Source organism: Parasteatoda tepidariorum, chromosome 3, assembly GCF_982258835.1.
Source record: "Parasteatoda tepidariorum strain Cologne lab strain chromosome 3, Ptep-v5.0, whole genome shotgun sequence".
Taxonomy (NCBI): Eukaryota; Metazoa; Arthropoda; class Arachnida; order Araneae; family Theridiidae; genus Parasteatoda; species Parasteatoda tepidariorum.
The window spans coordinates 102,869,982-102,894,679 of NC_141757.1; the positions used below are offsets into that span (position 1 = coordinate 102,869,982).

Sequence of the window (24,698 nt, forward strand, 5' to 3'; positions counted from 1 at the left end):
ATTCAGATTGATTATTTTAATATCATAGAGGCAGAAGCTAACCGCTCATTTTCCAAAGAGACAATCGTTGCTAAGCAACAATATGTAACAAAATATTCATGTCTATGATGAGATTAAGGCACAGGATTTATTTCTAATATTACGTCAACAATCTCATATCATTTACTTATTGTATAAACAGTCAAGCTTTGAATTAACATTTCTGTGAGTTAAGTTTCCTCCTTAGCGTAACGTATACCACTGTCTCTCGAACTATAAACAAAATGAGGATTATTAGGTTGAATGAAATTTACCAGTAATATTTTGTGACACCTTTTTAATTGTGGTTGCTATTACATTTATATTAAATAATTATATTTCTTGTGATTAAGGCAATTTAACATCAATTAGATCTGATATCCTTATTTTAAATTAAGTGTAGGCTGTAAAAATCTATTGTCACAGTATAAATCTTATTTTTATGTCTATCTCAAAACATTAAATTTCTAACTAATTTTTTTTATTTTTTATGACTGTGATGGTATTTTATGACTTCTAAGATTATAACTGTTTTTAAAAAAGTTGTCAGACTGGATAATTCATTAAATACAGTTGATGGGCTGATGACCTACTGTATACACTACATGGCTTCTGAGAAGTTTAGAATTTTTTTTCCCTTCACATTTCATTTCCAAGAATGCCGAATTTTAGTTAAGTTCAATGAATCTAAAATAATGCCCATTAACTTTGTAATGTAACCAACGTGATTTGTTTTTTAAATAGTTGGAAAAAACATAGTTTAAACATGCAAGTCTGCATAAAATGACATTTTAATCTTACTATCTGTATGTATGCTAATATTTTGAATTATTATACATTTAAATTGCTATTAATTATTAAAACAACTGTTTCTATCCGAAAGTTTTCTGAAAACCTTATGTGTTCTTATTGTTACCTAGCCTTTTGCCCTTAAAGCTTAAAAAAAACTTCTGAGATTGATATGTATTCCCAGAAAGGATGGTGGCTAAGTTAACATAGGTCATTTGAACGTGCAAAAAAAGTTTGGAAAAAATATGGAATGGTTTGATTTGCAGTGGCTACTAGTTACACCTTTTGAGTTGATCCTCTCCCAATTTCTTAGTTTGTCTGGTACAAATGCCAAAAGTTAACGATTATTTTGGCGCATGTATGGATGCCAAAATCTTCACAGGCTTATGTCCATGGGCATCGCTGGCAGAGGGGAATGTTAGGTATATGTCTTCACCACCTTAATAATTAGAAATCTCTAAATGCCCCCCCCCCAATATTTCAGACAATTAAAGAAAATTTTCATGCAAATTCATCTTTTTAAATTCCTCAAAATATTTAAAATGAGAAAGAGATAAAAAATAATAATAAGTAATTTTGCAGATAATTAGCTGATTAAATTTCATTTCCTTGCATATCAAATTTAGAGAACTGTTGACACTTTATTTTAATTTTGGCTGCTTATACTTTTGTCTTTAGCAATAGATAAATTGTTTTTTCCCGCCAAAAATTATTCATTGAACACTGGTAGTGGTAAACCCAGGTTGGCTGTTCAAGGGCGGTTATATAAAAAAAATAATTCAAATTGAACCGCGGTGGCTCAGGGAATAGAGCGCTCAACTCCCAATCAGGTGACCCAGTTTTGAATCCTCAGTGATAGATGAATCATAGATTAGAGTCCCATGCTATCAGGCTAACTGTGGAAGGTTTTCCTCTCCGTGTAATGCAATCGCAGATTAGTTCCATAAAAAAGTCCTCCACAAAGGCAAATTTCTCCCAATAATTGATCCAGGAGTTCTCGTCTTCTGGATTAGGTTCAAAATTGTAATGCTACGGAGTTGAACATTGGTAGTCGTAAACTCAAAAATTTGGTCAGCTGTTCAACGACGTATATAAAATAAAATAATATCAATTCAAGTTCATGCATCTTTACATCTTTTGCAATAAATGGCATTTCTTCTCAAATTTGAATGCCCTGATATTTCTTTCAGGGTAGAACCACAGTTCCAATTCTTAGATATAAGCATGTTTTTCTTTTTGGTTTAATAAGAGTAAACTTCTTACTTTTAAATCAAATCTTTCTCTCATAATGACATGTATGCCTATTTAAAACCATGTTTTTCTTTTCCAACATACAATTTGTGTACATAATAATTTAAAAGAAATAATAAATATGTAAATAAAGAAAATTAATTTCTAAACAATCACATGAAAAGAAAGCAAAAATTTGCAAGAATAAATCCTCTAGTTTTTTGAGAAGAACGGAACAGAAAGTAGACCTTAATAAGGGTGGGTCGGAGTAAATTTTTCCATCCGGTAAGTTATGGATAAACTTAAGTTATTTTGCTACACAATATAAAATTCTGCCTGAACCGGAGACCTAATCTCCCATCGGCCTGACCCCTACAATATGAGACACTTGACAATTAATTAAATCTTATTTTTGCTTATCCTTCATTCTACATACTGCAATCCAGAATAAAAATATTTGAACTAAAATAGTACTTATACTTATTTTATTCTTTATTTGGGCCAACTTTATCTATTCTAAGTGCCAGAATTTATTTTTCTATGGGTTTAATTTTAGCTTTTCCTAAGAGACTTGCTTTCAATATTCTTTTATTCCAAAAATCTGTTCAAGTTGAAAATACTTAACTTTTAATATTTTGTCATTTTCCCCTATGTTTTTTAAGTGTGATTGAGGAAAAAGAAATGCACATTGAACTATCTGCTTTTGAAAGAAAATACTTTTACCTGACATTTAAACTTCGGACTTAATTTAATTCTTGATCTTTTGTTTTGTGCTTTATATAACATATCAATTATATGGTTTCTAACTTCAATTAACTTCTTTTATTACTTATTTTAAATATTTGACAATTCTTATATTCAACTCATTTTTTTTTCAGTGAAAGATTCTGAAAAATAAAGGTAATTTAAAGAAAATGATTATCTGCATAGGTCCAAAAAATGTTGGCAAAACATTGCTACTGCGTAGATTGCAGCAAAAGGACATTTATTGTAATATGTTTGATGAAGTATTTTCAACTGTTCCCACAGTAGGTGTGAATATTGCACAGATTGTCTTTGAAAAATTACGGAGACTTCAGATTAGTGAATTAGGTGGAACAATGGCAGCAATATGGCCCATGCATTACAATGGATGTAAAGGAGTTTTATTTTTAGTAGACAGTTCTAATTTGCAACAAATAAGTTGTGCTACAATACTTTTGTTAGAAGCATTAAAGCATCCTTCACTTCAAAATGCAAGATTTCTTATCATTTTGAACAAAACAGATATTACTGTATCTACAACTATTTCAGAAATGAAATATTTATTAAGACTTGATGATATTTGTCTTCATGCTAAACAGAACATTGAAGTTATAGAATCCAGTTGTTTAACTGGTAAAGGGTTAAAAGATATCAAACAATGGTTACAAGAATTTTGATCTTAAATAAATTTTGATTTTTATATTAACTGAATTGATACATTTTAGGTATAAAATAAGTATTAAAACACTTTTATAAATTTAGTAATTTGAAATTAAAATAACTATATTTTGCCCATAGTATTTTTTCCAAGTAATTATTGGACAAGTTTCCACTAGATAACAGTAAAATACACGAAACATCTCGTTTCCTACAAGATAAGTCATGGTGTTTTTCAACAAAACCACAGTAGTGTCAAATGTGCCAATCCTCTAATGTTACTCACTGAACCTTAAGAAAAGAATTCAAAATAATTAAAGCAATTAAAAATAATACTTCCTGTGGAAAAAAGCACTAAACAGCTGAGAATCCAAAAGGAATTGAAACAAAAGAAACAATGAAAAATGAATGAATATGACAACCGAAGCAGTCGTCTTCAGGGGGTACCAGCTCCGGAAGTCATGAAAGCAAAACCTTTTCTATGTATTATTCTTAACATAATTCTACGTATTATACATAAGAACAATACGCTTTTGTGCGTATTATTCTTATGTATTGTTTTTATACTTCTGTATTTGCTTTATGTATTTTATATTGTATTCTTTTCCTGGACTTAGGCAAAACCTTTGGGGTACAGAGAGAGCAATTTTAGACATTTGTCATGCTCTCTCGATAGAAAAGGTTTTACTTTTATGATTTCCGGAGCTGGCTCCCCCTGAAGACGTCAGCTTCGGTTGTCATATTTATTCATTTTTATTGTTTCCTTTGTCACTCACTGAATTATGTTTCTTTCACATTAGGGAATTTTTATATTTTCCTTCATTTGGAACTGTGTGGTAGATCACTAAATGGCAGAGTCCTTGGTCGAAACCTCGGTGCTTTCTAATATTTAGTCATTTACATTTCTTTAAAAATTAAGTAAATTGTCTGCAGTTTATTTTAAAGTAATTTTTGGTGGCATTGGTATTATGTAAATTATTATGTGATTATTATATATATTATATATTACATTGGTATTATGTAATTATTATATAATTTAGTCAAACAGTCACTTGAACCAGTTCTCTTGCACTTCTCTCACTGCTTTTTGGTATAATTGCCTACCTTTCCAGCTAGTTCATGTTATAGGAGCATCTTTTGCATTAAATTTTGTATGCATGCTGCTAACAGGAAATATGCCTGACAGGACAAGAAAGTTGAATGTTAGAGCAGGAGGAAAAAGTGTCACTGTTTTATTCAAAATTTTTGCTAGGCATGTTTCAATGTCAACTTGTGAAAGTCTACAATAACCTGGCATAGTCTGCAACAAAAAAAAGAACTGATACTGCTAGCTATTGCTAATAAAAGTTGTTTGTAAAATATGTATTATAAAATATATATAAAAATATAGAGGTGCTAACTTTCCAAACTAAGCTATCAGTAGTCAGAAATACAATAATACAGCAATATGCAGTTAGTGTTTACAAAATTCAATTTCATTTAAAATTTAAAGTGTGTATACTACTTAATTCTATGTATATAACAGTAATAAAATTGTGTATAAATTTACTAATGTGAATAAAAAGTAAGCAAAGATGATAAATTAAAAAAATATACAACACTGAAATTGTTTACTTCATTTCCAAATTTTTGCTTGGAAAAGAAACTGAAAAAAAAAAAAAACAATCTTTTTTTTTTTTTTTTTTTGTAAGTCTTATGTGTAGCCTCTTTCATTCTTGACAAGTCTAAAAATAGCTTGTTGAAAGATGAATTTTTTTTTATTTCTTATTCCTATCAATTCATTTTTATTTATTATGTTTAGAATAAATGAGTAGAAAATTTAGTTACAAATGACAAAAATTCAAAACTCTTCTTAGCTAGCACCTCTGAAAGTAAAATAAAAAACCTTTTTTTTTTCTCCTTTTTTTGCAACAAAATTTTAGTCACCTAAGAAAAACACTTCATAAGTGATTTATAACATTTAAAATTTCCTAAAAGGTAAATATTATACATCAGTGAAGCACACAAATGACTGAAAAAAAGCATGTTAATTTTTTTAAATCAAAAAAAAAAAAAAAAAAAGACTGAACAGCATTTGCTGAGAAAATTTTCTTTATTCACAATTTTATCCACACATTATGAATTTTTTCAACAATCAATTTTACAATATTTTGATATTAAAAGTCTTATCTTATTAAAATAATGTTTTAATTAATGGAAGTATACTTTGATTGACTGAATGAGTCAATTTAATACCAACTTTTAAATATCAGTATCAACATGAACTACATTTTTTAAGTCTATTTATAAAAATAAATTTATGTTGGCAGTATTAAAATTCAATTCAAAAAAACAATAAGATATCTTAAAAACATAAGAGCTATAATAAATATCTAACAAAAGTTAAAATTTATATTTAAGATCACCATATTGTTTCTTATTTCAATGAGAGAGAAAAAAAACAATATTTTAGGAAGCACCAAAGATTAAGCTATATTTTGTTATAAGAAAAGTTAGCCAATCTGATTAAATCAATGAACAAAAATCAAACTAAAATTCTTTCCTTTTACCACTGCAAGGAAAATCAAAAGAACTCACTATTTTCTATCTCAAAATTTAGTGATATTAAGAATATTTTAAAATTAAAACAAGACAAAGTTTTAATTCTAGACAAAATTATTTTGAAACCCAAAGTTTCACGGGATACAAAATGTATCTTTACTCTCAATAAGTATGGTTAATTGATTTGCTGAAACACACAAGATAACTTAGTACACTTAAAACACATTGGATATATAGATATATTTCAAATTGTTTCACTCTCTATGCGAACTTCACATAACTTCACGTTGATTTACCTCAATGTAGTAATGAAATATCTAAAAAATATGTAGTTTTAATAAACATTTTGTATGATTTTGTATCGTTTCAAAATTTAAAATTAGACTATAAAGAAATCTTGTTCACTCTTGAATGGATTCCAAATATAAAACAAGAATACATAAGAAATTTATGGGTATAAGGAGACATTATGAGAGATATAGAGACAGTGTTATTAATATTATAGACAAAAACATTAAAATAGTTTTCGAACAAAATTCAGTAAGATAATTTAAAAAATAATTTAAATTATTAAAATTATGTTCAATAATTTACAATTTTCTTCATAAATATCTAAATAAACTATACTTTTTACTCATTTTATTAGCTTCAAAATTGAATTTAGATTATTATAGGAATTCTAAATGAGACATAAAAGGAATAAAAATCAAAATTTATAAATGCATATAAAAAAGTGCATTAAAAAAAATCACATAACAAATGCTAGGAATTGAATTGTGCATTAGAGAATTTCCAGTCATAAACATAAATTGAATAGCAAAATTGTGCTTATAAGTAACAAATAATTTTCTTTCTATTTCCCTTTCTTTTTAACTTGAAAAGAGGATTTGGACATGAAAAATATTTAAAATGTTTTCTTTTTCTTACATTATTTTATGAAGGTATATGTTCTGAGGTCAAAGGTTAAGTCTGATGGTCTAGGACAGTGTTTCCCAAACTTATGTCTTTTGTGTACCCCTAATAAAAAAAATAATGTATTTTTTACTTTAAAAAAGACTGCACAAAAGTTAAAAATCACAACTGGCTGTTGACATCACTAATTATTAACGGTTAACTCTGCAAAAAATAGCCAATAGAAAAATAAGTAATCGTAAATTTTCATGGTTAGCTTTGTTTTTAAATAAAAAATTTTGAGATTTTCGTTTGTTGCTAGATATTTTGCATAAGAACGCGTACCCCAGCTAAACTGTTCCTGTACCCCTTGGGGTATGCATACCACACTTTGGGAAACACTGGTCTAGGAAATTTGACCAATGCCATCATATAGTGATTAGGGTGAAAAGTCTAATTCTTAGTTTCCCCAATGGCGTTTGAATTTTTTCTTAAATTAGGAAAAAAGTTGCAATAATCTGCTTGTATGCAAGTTTGTCATTTTTAATAAAACTCATATTTCACAAGTCCCTTATTTGGTCCAAATTTAATTAAAATAAAAAAAATTGGGTTGATCTAAAATTAATTGATTTAATGTGGTATGATTAAAAAAAAAGCATTTATCATTTGTATTATCAATCTCAAACTTTTTATTAAATATCATGAAACATTCTTTCAATATCTGATTATACATGCATCATTAAGTTTTCTTAAAAAGTTCAATTGTATAAATAAATCTGACAAGTATAACAAATTAAATTAAAACAAAAATTGATTTATAATATTTGCTACAAATTATCGATAGAAGTTTCGATAGCCAATAGAAATAATATTAAATATTCAAAGATATTAAAAAGTGTCTACAATGTAGTAATTTAAAACATTTATAAAATTGCATACAGCTTTCTATGGGGATGGGAGTACACCCTTTTTTAGAGAAAGGCAGCTGGAAGAGAATTAATTATATTAATTTTCAAATTCCTGATGCCAATTAATCTTTATCCTTTCATTGACAAGTCTAATTTTATTAAAATAAAAAGAAGATGCCCATAATAAAACATAACTTCCAAAGCATGTAACAACAAATACATAATTTTGTGTATTTCCAAAGTTAAATGTATTGGACTTGTTTTATTCTTTAATAAAATTGAATTATAACAGGTTTCTAACCTTTCCATTCAGATTTTTTTATTACTATATACATTAATCACACCTTTTATTTTTAAATAAATTCTTGAGTACATATATTTAAATATATACTGTGACATTTTGAATAAGTAGCTCCACATTTCCTAAATTTAATTTTAAAGAAATATAACATTTAGTGTAGTTTTCAGATTACTGTTGATCAGAAAATAAGAGCTACATTTGGATCCTGAGCTACAGATTTTGCACCCTGAGTGTATGATCAGCGTGAATAATGGTCAAAAGAGATGAAAATCAACAGTATAATATTGAAAATGAAATGGGCTGAATAATTGGAAAAAAATTACATTCACTTATTGCATGTACAGTGAAACGTATTAAGTTAAACTTCTTTATAAGTTAAAGGCTATTAAGAAAAAACCAAATTTATCTTAAATAACATAAAAGAGCAAAACCTTTGGTACCTGACCACCTGCCTATCTAGTATGTTGACCACTGAAATAAATCAAGTTTTTTAAGAAATGTCATTCATGAATTGGCCAAAAAAAAAATTTGTTTTTTTGTGAAATTTTCTATTATTTTATTTTATGCATTAGAATTTCATTGAAACTGTAAAAAAAATATTGAAAGATTACCTAAACCTCTTTATAAGCTGATCATATGGGGAAATTATTAGACTTACATATTCTTTTAATCTCTTTATTTTTTTAGTATTTTGTTGTTTTTTAGTCTTTTTATCCTAACAACAATAAGAAAATATTTTTGTAACAAATAAGTTTACAAGCATAACAAGATAAATTTTAAAATGTATGAATTAATGTAATATAGTACATTTTAACTGTAATGTTTTTCTGTATGGATATTTAAACAAAAAATATATTCATATTAAATAACTGACATGCATCACTAACAAAATATGCATATTTGTTTTTTAATCTAATCAGTTTAGTAGTATTAAATTTATGTAACAAATAAAAATTGATTCAGGTAATTAATCTAATTGTGTGAGATATACTGAGTGCTCACTAAATAAAATTTAAAAGTCAACATTTTTATTGCATATATTTTCATTGGTAATATATAAGAAATTATAAAAAAATATATTAATCCTCCTCTTAATTAAGCTTACCACTAAAACAATGTACCACAAGAGGTCAACTTATACTGATTTCACTGTAATTCATAACCTTATTAAAACAAACCATGTTTTATTAGAAAATCTTTCTGACTAGATTAAGTTTTTATAAATCACAAATAGCTAAAATTTTCATCAGAGATTACATAACTTTTACTGAAGGACGTGTTAAAATGCTCAATTAAGAATGTTAAAATTTACTGAGCAATTCACATAACATATTACAACATGAAAAATATGTTACTTCTTAAATTTTTTTTGTTCTAATATTTTATATAAAAAGTACAATTCAACTACTTCTGAATTTTAAGCATATTCAGAAGAATATAAAATATTCATGCAGTGTTGTTGTTTAATTTTTTTATATAAATGAAATGAATAAGTATAACAAAAGCAATAATCTAGAAAAATTAAAAACAACTATTACTAATTAATAAAATATAATTTTAAAAAAATTAGTTCCATGCAGATTACACAAACTTAAATAAGTGTGGGCAGTTAAATATTTGGTTTATAATATTGGATTATAAATAAACAATTAAATTGGTAATTTTAAATGAAATAGAATGTAAAAAATTTAGTTTTATGCAATTAAACAAAATTATATAAGTGTGAACTGTTAAATATTTAGTTTATGAATAAATAGTAAACTTAGTCATTTTTAATTATATATAATTTAAAAAATTTGGTTTCATGCAGATTACATGAAATTAGATAAGTGTGAACAGTTAAGTACTGTGAAACCTCTTGGGAGTGACCACTCTCTGCTCCACAGTAAAATTGTCGTTAACAGAGGCTGGTCGTTCTTAGGAATTACCTTCATTGACTTCAAAATGTTATCAAAGGTACATGTTTTTTCGCAAGCAATTTTAATTTTACTCAGTGTCATTTTCTTAGTGCGAAAATACCACTTTTCTTGGCGTCACGAAAACCAGATCACTGAACAAAATTTAGCGTCAACATAAATGACTATTACTGATATAATTATGTATATTACAAATTATGAATGATAAAACTATTTTAAATAAATAAACAATTATGTTTTTTGTTTAAGTTTGCATTTAATTTTATATCATAAAAATTAGTTAACTTTAAAAAATGAGAAGGTGTTTGTTAGCTTGAGATGCTCAGTTATTTGTAAAAGAACTTTTTCTTCTAATTCAATTTTCAACTCTAAAAATAAACCTTAGTGCATGTGTTTAGTGCTCTAAATAAGAGCCACTCACAAATATTTTGAATCTATTTGTTTTGTTAATATTTTTTGTTTTGATATTTTTTCACGTTTCCCAATTTGACCTTTTCCAAATTTGGTACAAAGGTATGCCCAGTGGCTGGGTAGGTTTTGATGGTCTCCACTAAAACAATGTGTTGGATTTCCAAAAGTTTTCTTCAACACAGAGACTATGGAAAAAATTCTGTGCCTTCCATAAATAGTCGCATATAGAGGAGGTGGCTACACAGAGGTGGTCTTCCTTGAAGGTTTCATTGTATTTGATTTATAGTATTGGATTATGAATAAACAGTTAAAACAAAATAAGAAATATCACAAAAGCACCAAATACTTAGTTCACGCAAACTTAATAGATAATCCAAACAAATACAAATTAGATGATAGAATAATTCTTGCTCTATTTGTTGCAATACAGTACACATTAAATTAACATATAGATGTTCGAACGAAAATTAACTATTAATTAAGTTAATAACTTCAGAAAATTAATCATGACTAATCAGATTTTGAACACAAAAAAGGAACCTAGTCATGGAAGCTCAGTGACAACAATACATTCTTATATCCAACAATTAAACAAAACTGTCTGTGGCTGTTTCCTTCTAATGTTAAAATATAAAGTATATCTATACAGGAGCCCACTAAATTCCATTTCTGTCTAGTTAACTTTTGAATGGTCCATCAATAGTTACAGTAGTCATGTTTAGGTATAGTAAAATGGGTATATAGTACAAGATGAGATCACATATAGCATCACTGGGTGGAAAATTGCAGATTAGTATTCCATCTGAAAAACAGTATCAGATAAGGGAAAACAGTATAAGATACAGGAAATCATAACAAATAGGCGAATACTCATTTTAAACATCATTTTCTTAATAAGGTGTCTATTAGTAATAAATCATGTTGCTCCACAATTTTGTAAGCTAACTTCACAGTTTTTTATTGTTGCTTCTTTGAGTAGTTTTATCTTGCATTATGTAACCACTTTACTATACCTATATTCAACTTTTGATAACTATAGTTGAAAAAGTGTAAAAGTTAAAAAAGTCAATACAGACTTTAGTAAGCGCTCTGTATATAAAAATATGCACAGATTCTATATAAAATATGTTGCTTTGTAATTGTTAATTGGCAATTTGTAGTTGTAACATAATTTTTTATCTAAAAAATATTTTAGTACATTATATCATATTAGACAGAAGTTTAAAGATTATAAAAATTTAAAATTTTATAGAGATGTTCAAAATTGAGAAAAAAAATTTATATGAAAATTTGATTGTATATAATTATTTCTATAAACTAATTATCAGTAATTTTCAATAATGAATTACTTAAAATAACCACTAAAAGGCACAATATACAATTTTGAATATGTCATCAAATATGAAACCTACAATTTTTAGAAGATTATTTCCTTTAAAATTTGCATTTTGTTTAAAATTTTGAAATAATTTTTAGTAAATACTGACATATTTTTAAGGATACAAGTAATATTATGACAAGAATAGTTTGTAAGTTACAGAAGTATTTGAAAAACCTGGTTATATAGAAAATGATGTGCATATAGAATTTTTCATATTTTCTAACATTAAGCAGAAACAGCCTTAATCTACTAATAAATCAAGAAGAACATGTAAGATACGCCAAAGCAACGTCCAAAAAACCGACTTTTCTTCATACTCTGGTTCGTCTTTTCCATTTAAATTGGGTATGGATGTTGGTTTGCTAAAATTTGGCTTGTCATCCTGGTAACTGACTTCATCGAAGATGCTTTCTTCATCTGCACTTGTTTCATATACATCTATTTTTAGCTCATACAAACTGATTTCATGAGAGGGGTGGCCGTACACAGCAATAGTGAGTGGCCGTTCGTAGTGTGAGGCAACACGAACATGCTCTGTGCCGCAGGTCGTCGATTGCCACTCGTGATTCTCAATGTCATATGTTGGCTTCAGGTTACCAGATGACACATATAAATCAGCGTCACCTTCAAGTGAGTTAAGTTGAAGTACTACTGTACCAGTATGAGAAAGTCTGTAATATGAATAATTTCCGCCACCAACAGCCCCGAGGAGAGTCTCATGGAAATGTTCAGCACAGGCATAAATTATGCCATTAAGAAACAAGAAAAATAAAACAAGCCTAGCTTTACCCATCATAATAAGAATTGTGAACCTAAAAAATATAATTTTAAAGAATTACATTTGATTCTCAAAGAAAATATAATATTAACATAGAATACGTATGAATGAAGCTCATAAAATTTTTAATTAGGTACACTCACAAAGAAACATTAGATAATGATAAAAAAGTATTTAAAAGCAACTAATCAGAAAACAATGCCAAAGTTTTCTAGTTTTTCAAGGTGCATAGCCAAATCTTTCAACAAAAATAAGCACCTTTTAAGTACTCAAAAAATATTTTTAAGCACTATATACATTAACAAAATGCAAAATAAATTTCAAAGACTTTACATGATCATGATAAAATAACTTGTTTCTGACAAAACACTATTTTCTTGATTATATTAGCCAGAAAATGAAGATTAAAATTAAGAATATTTTGCAAAATGCAGCAGAATTGCACATAAGAGTGCTAAAATCTCACCGGCCTCTGCTCAGAAGACGCACATGCGGACTCACAAGTATTTCATCAAACATGTAAAGTGATTAGCACTTTCATACAGTATGGACCGGACAGACGGTAGGCCAAAATTGATTGTTGTTTAATGAATTGTGAAAACGCTGAATAGAACAATATGAAAAGCACGATTTTGCATCATACGTGGAAAAAATCGACATGGTGAAGGAAAAAAAATCTCATTTTCAAAAACGGGAAAATTAAGCACTTTTTAAAAATATCTAATGAGAAAAGCAACTTTAAGGGCTTTTAAAAATCGAAAAGAAGCACCTTTAGGCACTTTTTAAAAACCCTATGCACCATGTTTTTATATACTTAAAGAAATAAAAAGTCGGTGTAAAATTTTCTTATTTTTAACAAGTGCTAACTAGAAATGAAGAACAGTATTATGACTACCATAAATTAAAATTATTTATTAATTAACAATGATAGAAAGTTCTTTTGTATTAATACCAATAACTTTATTATACAAATTTTTACATAATTTAAATATGTACATTTACTTACTGTAGTGTAATTTACAGTTTAATTGAAATGAAACAAAAGCCAAAGCATTGTAAAAAAAATGAACTTCATATCGCATGAAAAATTAAATATCAAATTAAATGTTTATTCCTCTCTTCCTATTCAAATTTTGTCTGAATCTGTTTGAACTTTAAATTTACACAGTTTAAAATTTTGTATACATTAAAAATACATTTAATCATTATTATAATAACAATTTAATAGTAAAAAAATTATAAATAACTATAAGAAAATGTTGAGATTATTATTTAGCAAAGTGTGGATACCCTGCATATTTTGAGGATTAAAAATCTAATTCTATTAAAAAAAGATGTACTGATTCAGAGTAAATTCCTTTTTGTAATTGATTTCTAACAAAAGTAATTCTTTCCAATAAAGAGAAATGAATCTTTTTTTTTTTCAACGTAAATAGATAAGCAAATAGTTCTCCTTAAATGCAAAAACATTTGAAGGATCTCAAATGTAACTTATAAATAATATGAAACAACAATGTAGTATAAAAATAACTCAAATAAATTTTACAACATATGATATTATGTATCAATTCGCCATTGTTTCTTGCACATTTTACATATGTAATAAACTATCAATTATAAGAAGACATTGGGATGAGGCCTAATTTGGATAATCGATACATTCAAATTATAACATTGTGTTTTAATCTATTTCCATCAATAAATTCTGAAAATTAATGTTTATTTTTAATAATTGTTATTTAAAATTGATTTTAATGTGACTAGGTAATAAATGTCTTTTAATCAAATAGGATCAAAATTATTTCATTTTAAAATTAACTCTTGAACTACTGCCCCAGACAATAATACTAAACCATTTGTACAGAGCAGCATCTAATTCTAAACCATTCACTGACTTCATTGGTTTTCGAAATTAATTTCATTGATTTATATTCCTTAGCAAATTAATCCTTAAAAACAGTTTCAAGGATTAATATTACTCCTCTATTACTTTCAGAAGAATGAAATTGAAATGAAACAGAGATTACCTTTGTAAATTGTATTTTAAAATAATTGTATTTTAAAATAATTTTATTTTCATATATAATAGTATTTTATAATGCATAACAAACTAAGATACTAATTATAATAAGTAAACATTCTAAAATTTTTGTTTGAATATTTAACCAAAAAACATTATTCCCAATTATTTTCAACTTTTCTACTCTAAGGTACATGTTTTGCTTCTTAGAAACCTTTTTCACACCAGGGTTTCTAAAACAGCAAAACATATGAAATATATTAAATTTAAGTTTTTTTTCTTTCTTTTTTTTCTAGAATATTATAGGTAATTCAAAATTCCTGATAGAATAAACATCCTCAGGGTGACCTGCACAATACAAACTTGAAAATTCATCCAAATACTCACCTCAAACTAAGATAATTTTTCAACCCAAAATAGAATAAAATATTAAGACATCTTTTTTACAAAAAGTGCTTCTTTTTTCTTTTTTTTGTGGACACCTCACATAAAGATGAATTATGTTACCTAGCTCACTGTTGAAATCAAAAATTAACTTTGATTAAAAGAGGTATGCTGATTATAGAGTTTTGAATAATCAAAATTCTAATGCATTTCCACTTTCAATACTAAAATTTTAAAACAAGCTTTCTTAATTTAAAAATTTCAATCAACTTATATTTACATAAAGTATATTTACATAAAATATATTTACATAATACTTCTGTTCACCTTTCATAATTCTATTATTTAAAAGACATGTGTTTTAGTTATCAGAAATATTGCACATGCAAATATTAATTTAAAACATAAATATAAAGAAGAAAAATTTTATTCAACTGTTCGGTTAAAACAACTTTATAAGTTCAAATTTACATTATTGATGTTTCTAAATAGGCTTTTCATTATTCCATCTCTGAATAATAAAAGAATATTCATACACATTAAGATATAAATATATATAGCAAACATAATAAAAATTAATTTATTTATGTTAAAAGCAGAATGAAACACAAAAATATTCATTTAATATCTTACTTTTTTATTGAAATTCTCTTTACGAATGAGAAATGTAGACATCACAACATTATAAAAAAACCTAAAACAATAAGCAGATGTAAGATGTAAAACATCACAACACAAATATCCAGAAAAAAAATCGAAAATAAGTTAATTAGTACAGGGTGCGTAGCCAAATCTTTCTACAAAAAAAAGTACCTTTTAAGTACTTTCTAAGCACTCAAAAAATATTTTTAAGCACATATATATATAAACAAAATGCAAAATAATTTTCAAAGACTTTACAAGATCATGATAAAATAACTTGTTTCTGACATAACACTATTTTCTTGATTATGTTAGGGTGGAAAATGAAGACTGAAATTGAGAATATTTCACAAAATGCAGCAGAATTGCACATAAGAGTGCTAAAATCTCACTGACCTCTGCTCAAAAGACGCACATGCGGACACGCAAGTATTTCATCAAACATGTAAAATGATTAGAGCTTTTATAGCCAATGGACCAGACTGACGGTAGGCCAAAATTTATTGTTGTTGAATAAATTGTGAAAATGTTGAATAGAGCAATATGAAAAGCATGATTTTGCGCCATACATGGCGAAAATCGACATGGTAAAGAAAAATATTGCATTTTCAAAAAGTGAAAATTAAGCACTTTTTAAAAACACCTAATGCGAAAAGCACCTTTAAGGGCTTTTAAAAAACAAAAATCGAAAAGAAGCACTTTTTAAAAATGCTATGCAGCATGTAGTAGCATTTAAAATCAATCATAGGGGTTTATTTATTTTTAAATAAAGCATAGATAAATTACACATAATGGCAAAGCATTTCAAAAGTTTATTTTCCAAAACCTCTTGACAACCTGGCATTTTGTTACAAATGAAATAGTTGAGTTTATTCTTGATGTTTTTTTTTTTTTTTTTTTAGGTACTGAATGCAATCACTCTCTACAACCAATAGTATTACCTATGCTCAGGGTTTGTGATTTTTTTTATTTAAATCTGATTTTTTTTATTTAAATCAGACTTTTTTTATCTTTATTCAAATACACGGTAAGAAATTTAATTTATGATTAAAAATAGTTTATAAATGTTGAGTCAAAATTAAATTAATATTAAAACTACCTATATAATAACAATATTTTAGGAGCTCTAGCTTACTAAAATAATTTTTCGTTATAATACATAGCTTTGAATGCATGGCAACCATTTTGGAGCAAATACATGATTGAAATTTAAAGACTAGATGAAATAGAGAATATAAAAAGTACATCAGGGGTCTGTTTAGGTTTTTCTGAGAGGAACCTATTTTGGGAAAATTTAGACATAATTTGTGGAGAAAAAAAAATTATATTAAAAATTCAACACAAAAATATTGTAAAAAATATGGATTTATCGTTTCTTACGAGACACAAAAATAAAATTTTAAGAAATAATATTTTGTGAAATTATTCTACAGTTTTTCCTAAAGTTGAATTTGTGAAGGTAAATTTGGCTTGGATAGACCCCTGTACTTTAACTATTAAAGCAAAGTTTCAATTAGCAAACCATAATTTCAATTTAAAATTGTGATTTCTTTTTTTCCCTCTTTATTTTTAAAATGACAAAATAAATTTAACAGATCGTGTTTAGAAATGTAATCATTCATCAAAAAATAAATAATATTTAATCTATATATTTTTATATTAAAATATTCATTTTTAATCCTACATCAATAAAATATAATGTAGATTTTAATTCCATGCTTTTTCAATCAAAAGGTAGAATTTTAATTAACATTATTTGCATTTTTTTTTTTTTTTTTTTGAAAAAAATCAAGTTTATTAATTACTTTCTATAGCTATGCAAGTCTATATTAAGACAGACAGCATTAAATGTTTACTTTAATCTGTACTACTTTCAATCTCAAGAATCAATAGAGTTTTAAAAATGTAATTTCAAATGTGTTGGAATTTAACACACATCAAGAAAGAAAGTAATTTCGTTAACTAAAATTATTTATAGCAATTTATTTAAAATAAATTTTAAAACTAAGATAAGAAAATAACAAAAGTATCAATAATTGAAACACTGTTTTTTAACTTTTAAAATCAATATATATAAAAAAAATCATTTGATTTTAATCAATGATTTTGTTAAAAAAATCATTTGATTTAAATCATGATTTAAATAGTGATTTAAATCAACAAACCCTGCCTATGCTCTACCGTTTACTTATTTTCTGGAGAAAAAAAAGGGTTAATTTCTGAAATACTTCAGAAAAAGACAATGGATTTAACCATTGTTTAGTATTCAAGAAATGTAATGAGTCAGTTCAGTTAGACAAAATTATCCCATATCAAAAAAAAAAAAAAAAAAAAAAAGCTAAAGGAGATATTTAAAAAAAGATACTGCAGATGACAATTGATTACAAAATCTTGTGATATAGGTATAAACAATTATATAATACAAACTGTTAATAATAAATAATAAAACAAACAATTTTCAATTGATTTGTAATAATATGAGCTCTAACTTACTAAAATAATTTTTCGTTATAATACATAGCTTTGAATGCATGGCAACCATTTTGGAACAAATGCATGATTGAAATTTAAAGACTAGATGAAATAGAGAATTTAAAAAGTACATCAGGGGTCTGTTTAGGTTTTTCTGAAAGGCACCTATTTTGTGAAAATTTAGGCATAATTTGTGAAAATAAAAAAAATGATTTGTAATAATATGAAAATTCAATGAGAAGGTCAGATGTTTAACCAATTAATCCAATCAAATCCCTGTAAAATGTAAACTTGTAACAATTTTATGCAGTGATTTGATAACTCCATTCTTTTTATTACATGGATTATTGATTTTATTGAAGATAATCAAAACTTATGATGATCAAACCTTTTAAAGATTCTTCCTCTCTTATGGTGAGGATGAAAGTTACATTTCAAATTTTTTAAATAACTCATCAAATAATTAGAAGTAACAAATGGATAAAAATTTTAGTTTTTAAACAAACCAAAATTACTGACTTTATATGTAACTGAAGTATAATATGGGATTTTTTTCAGCAGTATATAAAGTGCAGTTGAGCATAAAAAAAAACTGTTGTCCAAAGCTGAGTTTCATGAATATGAATTATAATGAAGCACATTTAGGATTTATAATTTATTTATCATCATGTTCATCAGGTTTGCGACGTAAAAAAGTAACATCAAAATGGCAGCCTATGTTAGTATCGTAGACCTATATAATGCAATTCTCCATGAACCACACAAGCTTCGTGGGGGTAAACAATGAAATTTGCAGTTAAGAAATTTCAATAACTAAGCAAGAACTATTAACTTTTTACATTATTTTTTTAAATATTTGTTAAGAAGTTAAAATTTCAAAAGCATGTAAACCAAAATTGATTGATTTGTTTCCTGTTAGTTCTAATCCTGCAGAAAATTTCAATTTTTTTCGGTAAATAATAAATACTTAAATGTTTGCTTACAGCGTTTAGCATGCTGAAGACTGTCATTTTGGTCCACTTTTTGTATCAGCCCTAAGCAAAAGGTTAAGTGCATATTTGGTTGTTTTTAAGTATTTGTATCTAAAAATTATTATAAAGCATTTTAAGATTGATCTGTTCCAGACAAATATTGCCATATTTAGTAGGTAACTTTGACGACCGGTGGCTGAGTGTTAGTTTTTCGCGCTCCTGTGCAACAGGTCCTGGGTTAGATCCGTGGGCCAGGCAAGGTTGACTCGGCCTTTCATTCCTTCAGTGGGTCGATAAATGAGTACCAAGCATGCTTGGGAACTAAACACTGGGGGTTCCGCGTTCAGCTGACCACATGACAGGAACATCTGCTCCTGCACCCAAGAGCCCAAGAAAACTGGAATGGGCACAATAGGCCTTGGCCCTCTAAGGGCTGTCGTGCCACTGAGTTTAGTTTAGTTTTTTAGTAGGTAACTTTAAAGAAAAGTCAGGGTGTGTAACCAAATCTTTCAACAAAAAACAAGCACCTTTTAAGAACTTTTTAAGCACTCAAAAAATATTTTTAAGCACTATGTACATTAACAAAATGTAAAATAATTTTCAAAGACTTTACATGATCATGATAAAATAACTAGTTTCTGACAAAGAATGCTTTTCTTGATTATATTAGCCATTATAAATTGATCAAGAGATTTTTCAGTTTGATATCAGAGGATGGAAAAAGAAATGAAATTGAGAATATCTTGCAAAATTCAGCAGAGCTGCACATGAGAGGGCAATAATCTCACCGAACCCAGCTCAGTATATGCACATGCGGACTGGCAAGTATTTCATCAAACATGTAAAATGATTGGTGTTTTTATACGCTATGAACCAACAGTATGCAGAAATAGATTGTGGCTGAATTAATTGTGAATAACGTTGAATAGAACAATGTGAAAAGCCCACTTTTGCATAATACATGGCGAAAATCAACATCGTAAAGAAAAATATCTCATTTTCAAAAAAGGGGAAATTAAGCACTTTTTAAAATCACTAGCATTGAAAAAAGCACCTTTAAGGGCTTTTAAAAAAACGAATATAAGCACCTTTAAAAAATGCTACGCACCATGTAAGTGAAATGATATATATAACACATAATTCCATAAAACCCATAGCCCCAGGCTTTAAGGTTTGCATTATAAAGATCTTCTGTAAATATGAATAATAATATGGTATTATTATTATAGCTATTTAAAATTTCAGTAGTATTTACCTAACAATTTACAATTCAAAATTTTTTTTAAAAATTTTACTTGAATGTTTTTAATAAATCATAAGGAAATACCCATTTGTATTGTTTATTATGATAATCAGATTTGTGATTAAAAAATATATAAACCCAGGAAAGAAAACTTTTTACATAATAACATTATTTATTTCAATTTTCTTAAGAATATATTTAGAAACAAAATATTTAAATACATAATTAAAGAATTTTGTAAATATATACCATTACATTGCATTGGTGTCAAAATTATGCACAAATTGTTATAATGATTTCATATAACTTAAATTTTCTGTAATTCCAACAAGGCAAAAATTCATTTTGCTTAAAGAAACTCTTTCTGAAGATAATTTTTTTCTTACCTTAGACCACAAATTTCCAAACATTTTTCTCTCTAGCCTATTAATCAATGGAATAAACTCTGTCTCACCAACTTTGAAAGGAGAGAACGTGTTGAAAAAAATTCTGAAATTTAAAAATAAATGGTTTAAAAATAAAATTTATAAACTAATTTTATTGCTCTAACATTAGTAAATATCAAAAATTAAATTGAAATTTGAAAAAGATTAGGTACAATACAAAATGCACAATACAAATGCTATATAAATCTGTTTTTCAGATATCCCTCTAACAGGCTGGACTAAAATTAGTTATTTTTATAAGTTTTTAATGATATTAGAAAAAAGTTCAATAGCTTTAACTAACATACTTCATAAGTTGATCATAAAAAAATAGCTCGTAAACATTAAATTTTTTATCAGTTTTTAATACTTATATAAAAATGTTTGCCACAATCCCAGTGAATGTCTCAAAAATATTATATAAATTACCGCAATTTAAGAGGAGAAAATAGATGTTTTAATAGATGAGAAAATAACATATACCCACTTTACCCCATGTACCAGTGACTGCAGAAGTATCTCAAGAGTGTGTGCGGGGGGGGGGGGGGACTCACTCCTAATAAGAGAAAAAATTGTACTATATATGTATATACCAACCAGGTTTGAATTACCTGAACCTCATAAAATGGCAATCAAGAATTTGAACTTGCAATTTAACTTCATGATTCAAATTAATTTAAAATTAAAATAAAATGTATAAAAGAAATTGTCTATCTGTAAATTATTTATATCTCATTTAATGGTATATTTTTCATTCTGTTTCACTGACTTTTTTTTAATATGTTTCACTGACTTTTTTTTAAATTCTGTTCATGGTTGGCAAGTTTTTGACACATGACGTTTTTTACCGTCATGTCAAAAACCCATAGTTTTGGTAAAATAATTTTGAGTATTTGGTAAAATAATTTATAAGTATTTGGTAAAATAATTTTGAATCTTCTCAAATTTTGGACTCATTTATACTAAACTTAGAAATCGACTGGGCAATGAAAAATGTGCAAAATTAGTCACTTGCTATCGTATGCTTCGGCACAGTGACCCCGACTACTAAACATGTAATTTTGTTTGTAATTCAGTTTTGTTTATAGTGCTTTTTCAACTGAATAAAAGTTTTTAACTTGACAAAATAGCAGTAATTCTTGACTTAGAGTTTGTAAGTAGTTACAAGTTTTGAAAGTTTTGTTTAGCTTAATTCTATATTTAAGTAATGCCAAATTTTAAACTCTTTTTAGTTCTTGAATTTATTAATAGTTCCAAGCTCTTTCCTTAGTTTGTTTATTTCTAACAATTAAGAAGTGCAAAATTTTGAATCCTTTGCAAATCAAGCTATTATGCTAAAAGTAAGTATCACTATTTTCAATAAGTATATTACAATATTTCTGTATGAATGTATATCCTTCTATAAGAATACATGTATATAGTTGAAAAATCAATAGCAATCATTTACAACATTCATTTATAAAGGCAATTACGTGAAAATAATATATTATCCGCTATATGGCATAAATTAAAGAAAACAGTAGGTTTTTGACAGTTTTTACCGGTAAAAACACGGTTTTTACCACTGTCATGTCAAAAACCAGTTTTTGACGGCAAAAACCCAGCCCTGATTTTGTTTGCTCTGACCAAACCAAGAATTTTCCCCATCAGTCAGCAATAGGAACATATATTTTCTCTGTGGGAGATGAGTAAGTGATGATTTGGTAATAGCTTTCACCAAGAAAATGTAAAGGCTCATTTGAAATTGAGGCTTTTTTTTTCTCTCATTTTTTAGAATTCAGACACAAAAAAAAATTTTTTTTTTAATGTAAATTTAATTACTCAAATATTGAGGGAAAAATTGTAATCTTAGAAGGGAGTGCCCCTTCATTCGTTAAATGTGAGCGATTCTGTAATCACTGCCATGTACCTACTTAATATGTTAAACAAAACAACTAATACTAATGGTTCGATGAGTATCAATAACATGGAATATAATTATTATTATTTTTTAATCAGTATAAGTATAATTAAAATATAATATAGAACACTTTGTTTATTGGTCTTCAATTCTTTCAAACTTATACATCATTTTGTTTCAGCTTAGACTTACCCACAGGAGAAAAAAAAAATTTCATTCAGAATTTTGTAAACATATATGTTTACGCTTTCACGGTTATAAAAACTTATATACTTATTATTGTGAAAAAGAAATGAGCACTTTCGTTGTTTTAGTGTAGGAGAAATACAGATATAATAGTAAACTAGAGAACTGATGTTTGATTTAAACCTAGAACAAGGAAAAAAAATCTAAATTTTATTAATTTGTTTGACTTTTAAACTCATCATTGTCAACATATCATGCTCAATGATTCTGTATTGTCACAATTTGAATTTTAAAAAAATCAGAAGAAAAACTAGTGACCATAATTTGCTCGAAGCCATTAACTGATGAATCAAGTAAAAAACTAGTCATCACCAACACAGACCTAAACCTTTAACTTAGAAATTTCACTTTTTTTATTGAAAATTCATATGTAATTTGAGAGGATTGTTTCCATATAACAATCTGGTCCACTAACTACAATCCCCAAGGAATCAAGTTGATTTTAAATTTGTAAATCTTTTAGAAAAAAGAAAAAAAAGGTAGAGATTTACTCCAGTGTGACTATGAATTATACCCTTCGAGTTGGTCCACTTCAATGTTACTTATTGTTTTTTTAAAAAAAAATTCTTGCGAGCCGCTACTCTGAAGTTGCCATGACCTTGCGAATATGGATACGAAAACTTTCCCAACTAAAAACTTTTAGTTCCAAGTTCAATTTTAACATATTTTTAACAACAAAATTAAATCAAATGGTTGCACTGTCACATTAAATTTGAAACAGAAATATTTTGGAAATATATTTTACTTTTTAAACAGTTCATTTTCTGCAAATTAATACTCATATGAAATATTCATATAATAATATATAATATTTATTATTAATGAATATTTCAGTGTAACATATTTTCTAAGATAAGTTTAAATCATTAAAAACTATTTCCAGAGAAAAAAAGTTTATGCTGAGTATTTGGTATCACCTCAGAAATATTGCATAAAATGATAGCATGTTTGTAACATATGTAAAAACTAACTTACATGTAAAGAAATTTATCAATTAACTGACAAAATACAATTTTTTTTATTTTGTTTCACTTCAGACTGAATCCTTTTCAACAGTGATAAGAATAAACTTGACAGTAATAAATAATCGAAGCTATAAGTATTAACTATTCTTAGGGTTTTACCATAAACAATAACAGTTCAAAAACAGCAAAGAAGCTCTTAAATTATTATCATCTCGCTATGTTAATAAGAAATATTTCTGAATTCGATAAATATAAATTGGTTGTATGTATAAATTGAACCTAAATATTTTAATATGAACATTGATTACAGGGAAACATATTTCTTACACCTGTAATGATAAGACAGAAATAATTCCTCAAACTAGATGTTTGACAGGAAAATTACAAGAGCTCAAGATAATCTTCTAAAAACTGAGAAAATATGCGAAGTTTATTGATTATTTTTTAATTACGTAAAATGTAAGCTGATTTGTAAAATATTATTTGACAAGATTGAGATAAAATTACAATTTTAATGCTGTTTCACTTTTCTTTCCGGAGGCAGACAACATTATCAATAAACCAATTGTTTTAAGTTGCCATTTTAATATTGTCTGTAAATATAATTAGTATATTTAATTCCAATACAATATGAATTAGATAGAGCCCCTGAATTAGAATTAGATAAAAAAATTTATGAAGTAATACTGCATAATAACGATTATTTGACAAAAACATATCATTGTATTTTGAATTAATCAATTGCATACTTTTTTTCAACTGTTTAGCTGACGAACTTTTTAAACAAATACACCTTTCTGATTGACTGCTACCATCATCGTTTTCATCGTTATTGGTGATTGAAATGGGCTATAGGTGGCGTAGA

General features: G+C 26.8%; 2 protein-coding genes across 7 annotated transcripts; one reads left to right on the top strand and one right to left on the bottom strand.

Moving 5' to 3' along the window:
* Positions 1–27: 27 nt before the first annotated feature.
* Positions 28–7,179, top strand: LOC107438786 (ADP-ribosylation factor-like protein 16). Of its 3 annotated transcripts, none has more exons than XM_016051160.4 (2): positions 28–277; positions 2,916–7,179. In XM_016051160.4, exon 2 carries the CDS (start codon positions 2,952–2,954, stop codon positions 3,456–3,458), a length of 507 nt encoding a protein of 168 aa, XP_015906646.1. In that variant the 5' UTR covers positions 28–277; positions 2,916–2,951; the 3' UTR covers positions 3,459–7,179. The 3 variants fall into 3 exon arrangements, with proteins under 3 accessions (XP_015906646.1, XP_015906645.1, XP_071039986.1); XM_016051159.4 differs by having other exon boundaries at positions 31–204; XM_071183885.2 differs by lacking the exon at positions 28–277 and adding an exon at positions 851–1,229.
* On the bottom strand, positions 5,512–24,698 carry LOC107438787 (UPF0669 protein C6orf120 homolog). Of its 4 annotated transcripts, none has more exons than XM_071183900.2 (4): positions 24,583–24,698; positions 20,684–20,786; positions 15,603–15,663; positions 5,512–12,599 (listed from the first exon to the last, which is right to left on the bottom strand). In XM_071183900.2, exon 4 carries the CDS (start codon positions 12,581–12,583, stop codon positions 12,029–12,031), a length of 555 nt encoding a protein of 184 aa, XP_071040001.1. In that variant the 5' UTR covers positions 12,584–12,599; positions 15,603–15,663; positions 20,684–20,786; positions 24,583–24,698; the 3' UTR covers positions 5,512–12,028. The 4 variants fall into 4 exon arrangements, with proteins under 4 accessions (XP_071040001.1, XP_015906648.1, XP_015906650.1 ...); XM_016051162.4 differs by lacking the exon at positions 24,583–24,698 and adding an exon at positions 24,341–24,518; XM_016051164.4 differs by lacking the exon at positions 24,583–24,698 and adding an exon at positions 23,844–24,391.

Bases quoted from the DNA above. Each gene is read 5' to 3' on its own strand.
- LOC107438786 (XM_016051160.4), top strand. From the start codon at position 2,952: ATGATTATCTGCATAGGTCCAAAAAATGTTGGCAAAACATTGCTACTG.
- LOC107438787 (XM_071183900.2), bottom strand. From the start codon at position 12,583: ATGATGGGTAAAGCTAGGCTTGTTTTATTTTTCTTGTTTCTTAATGGC.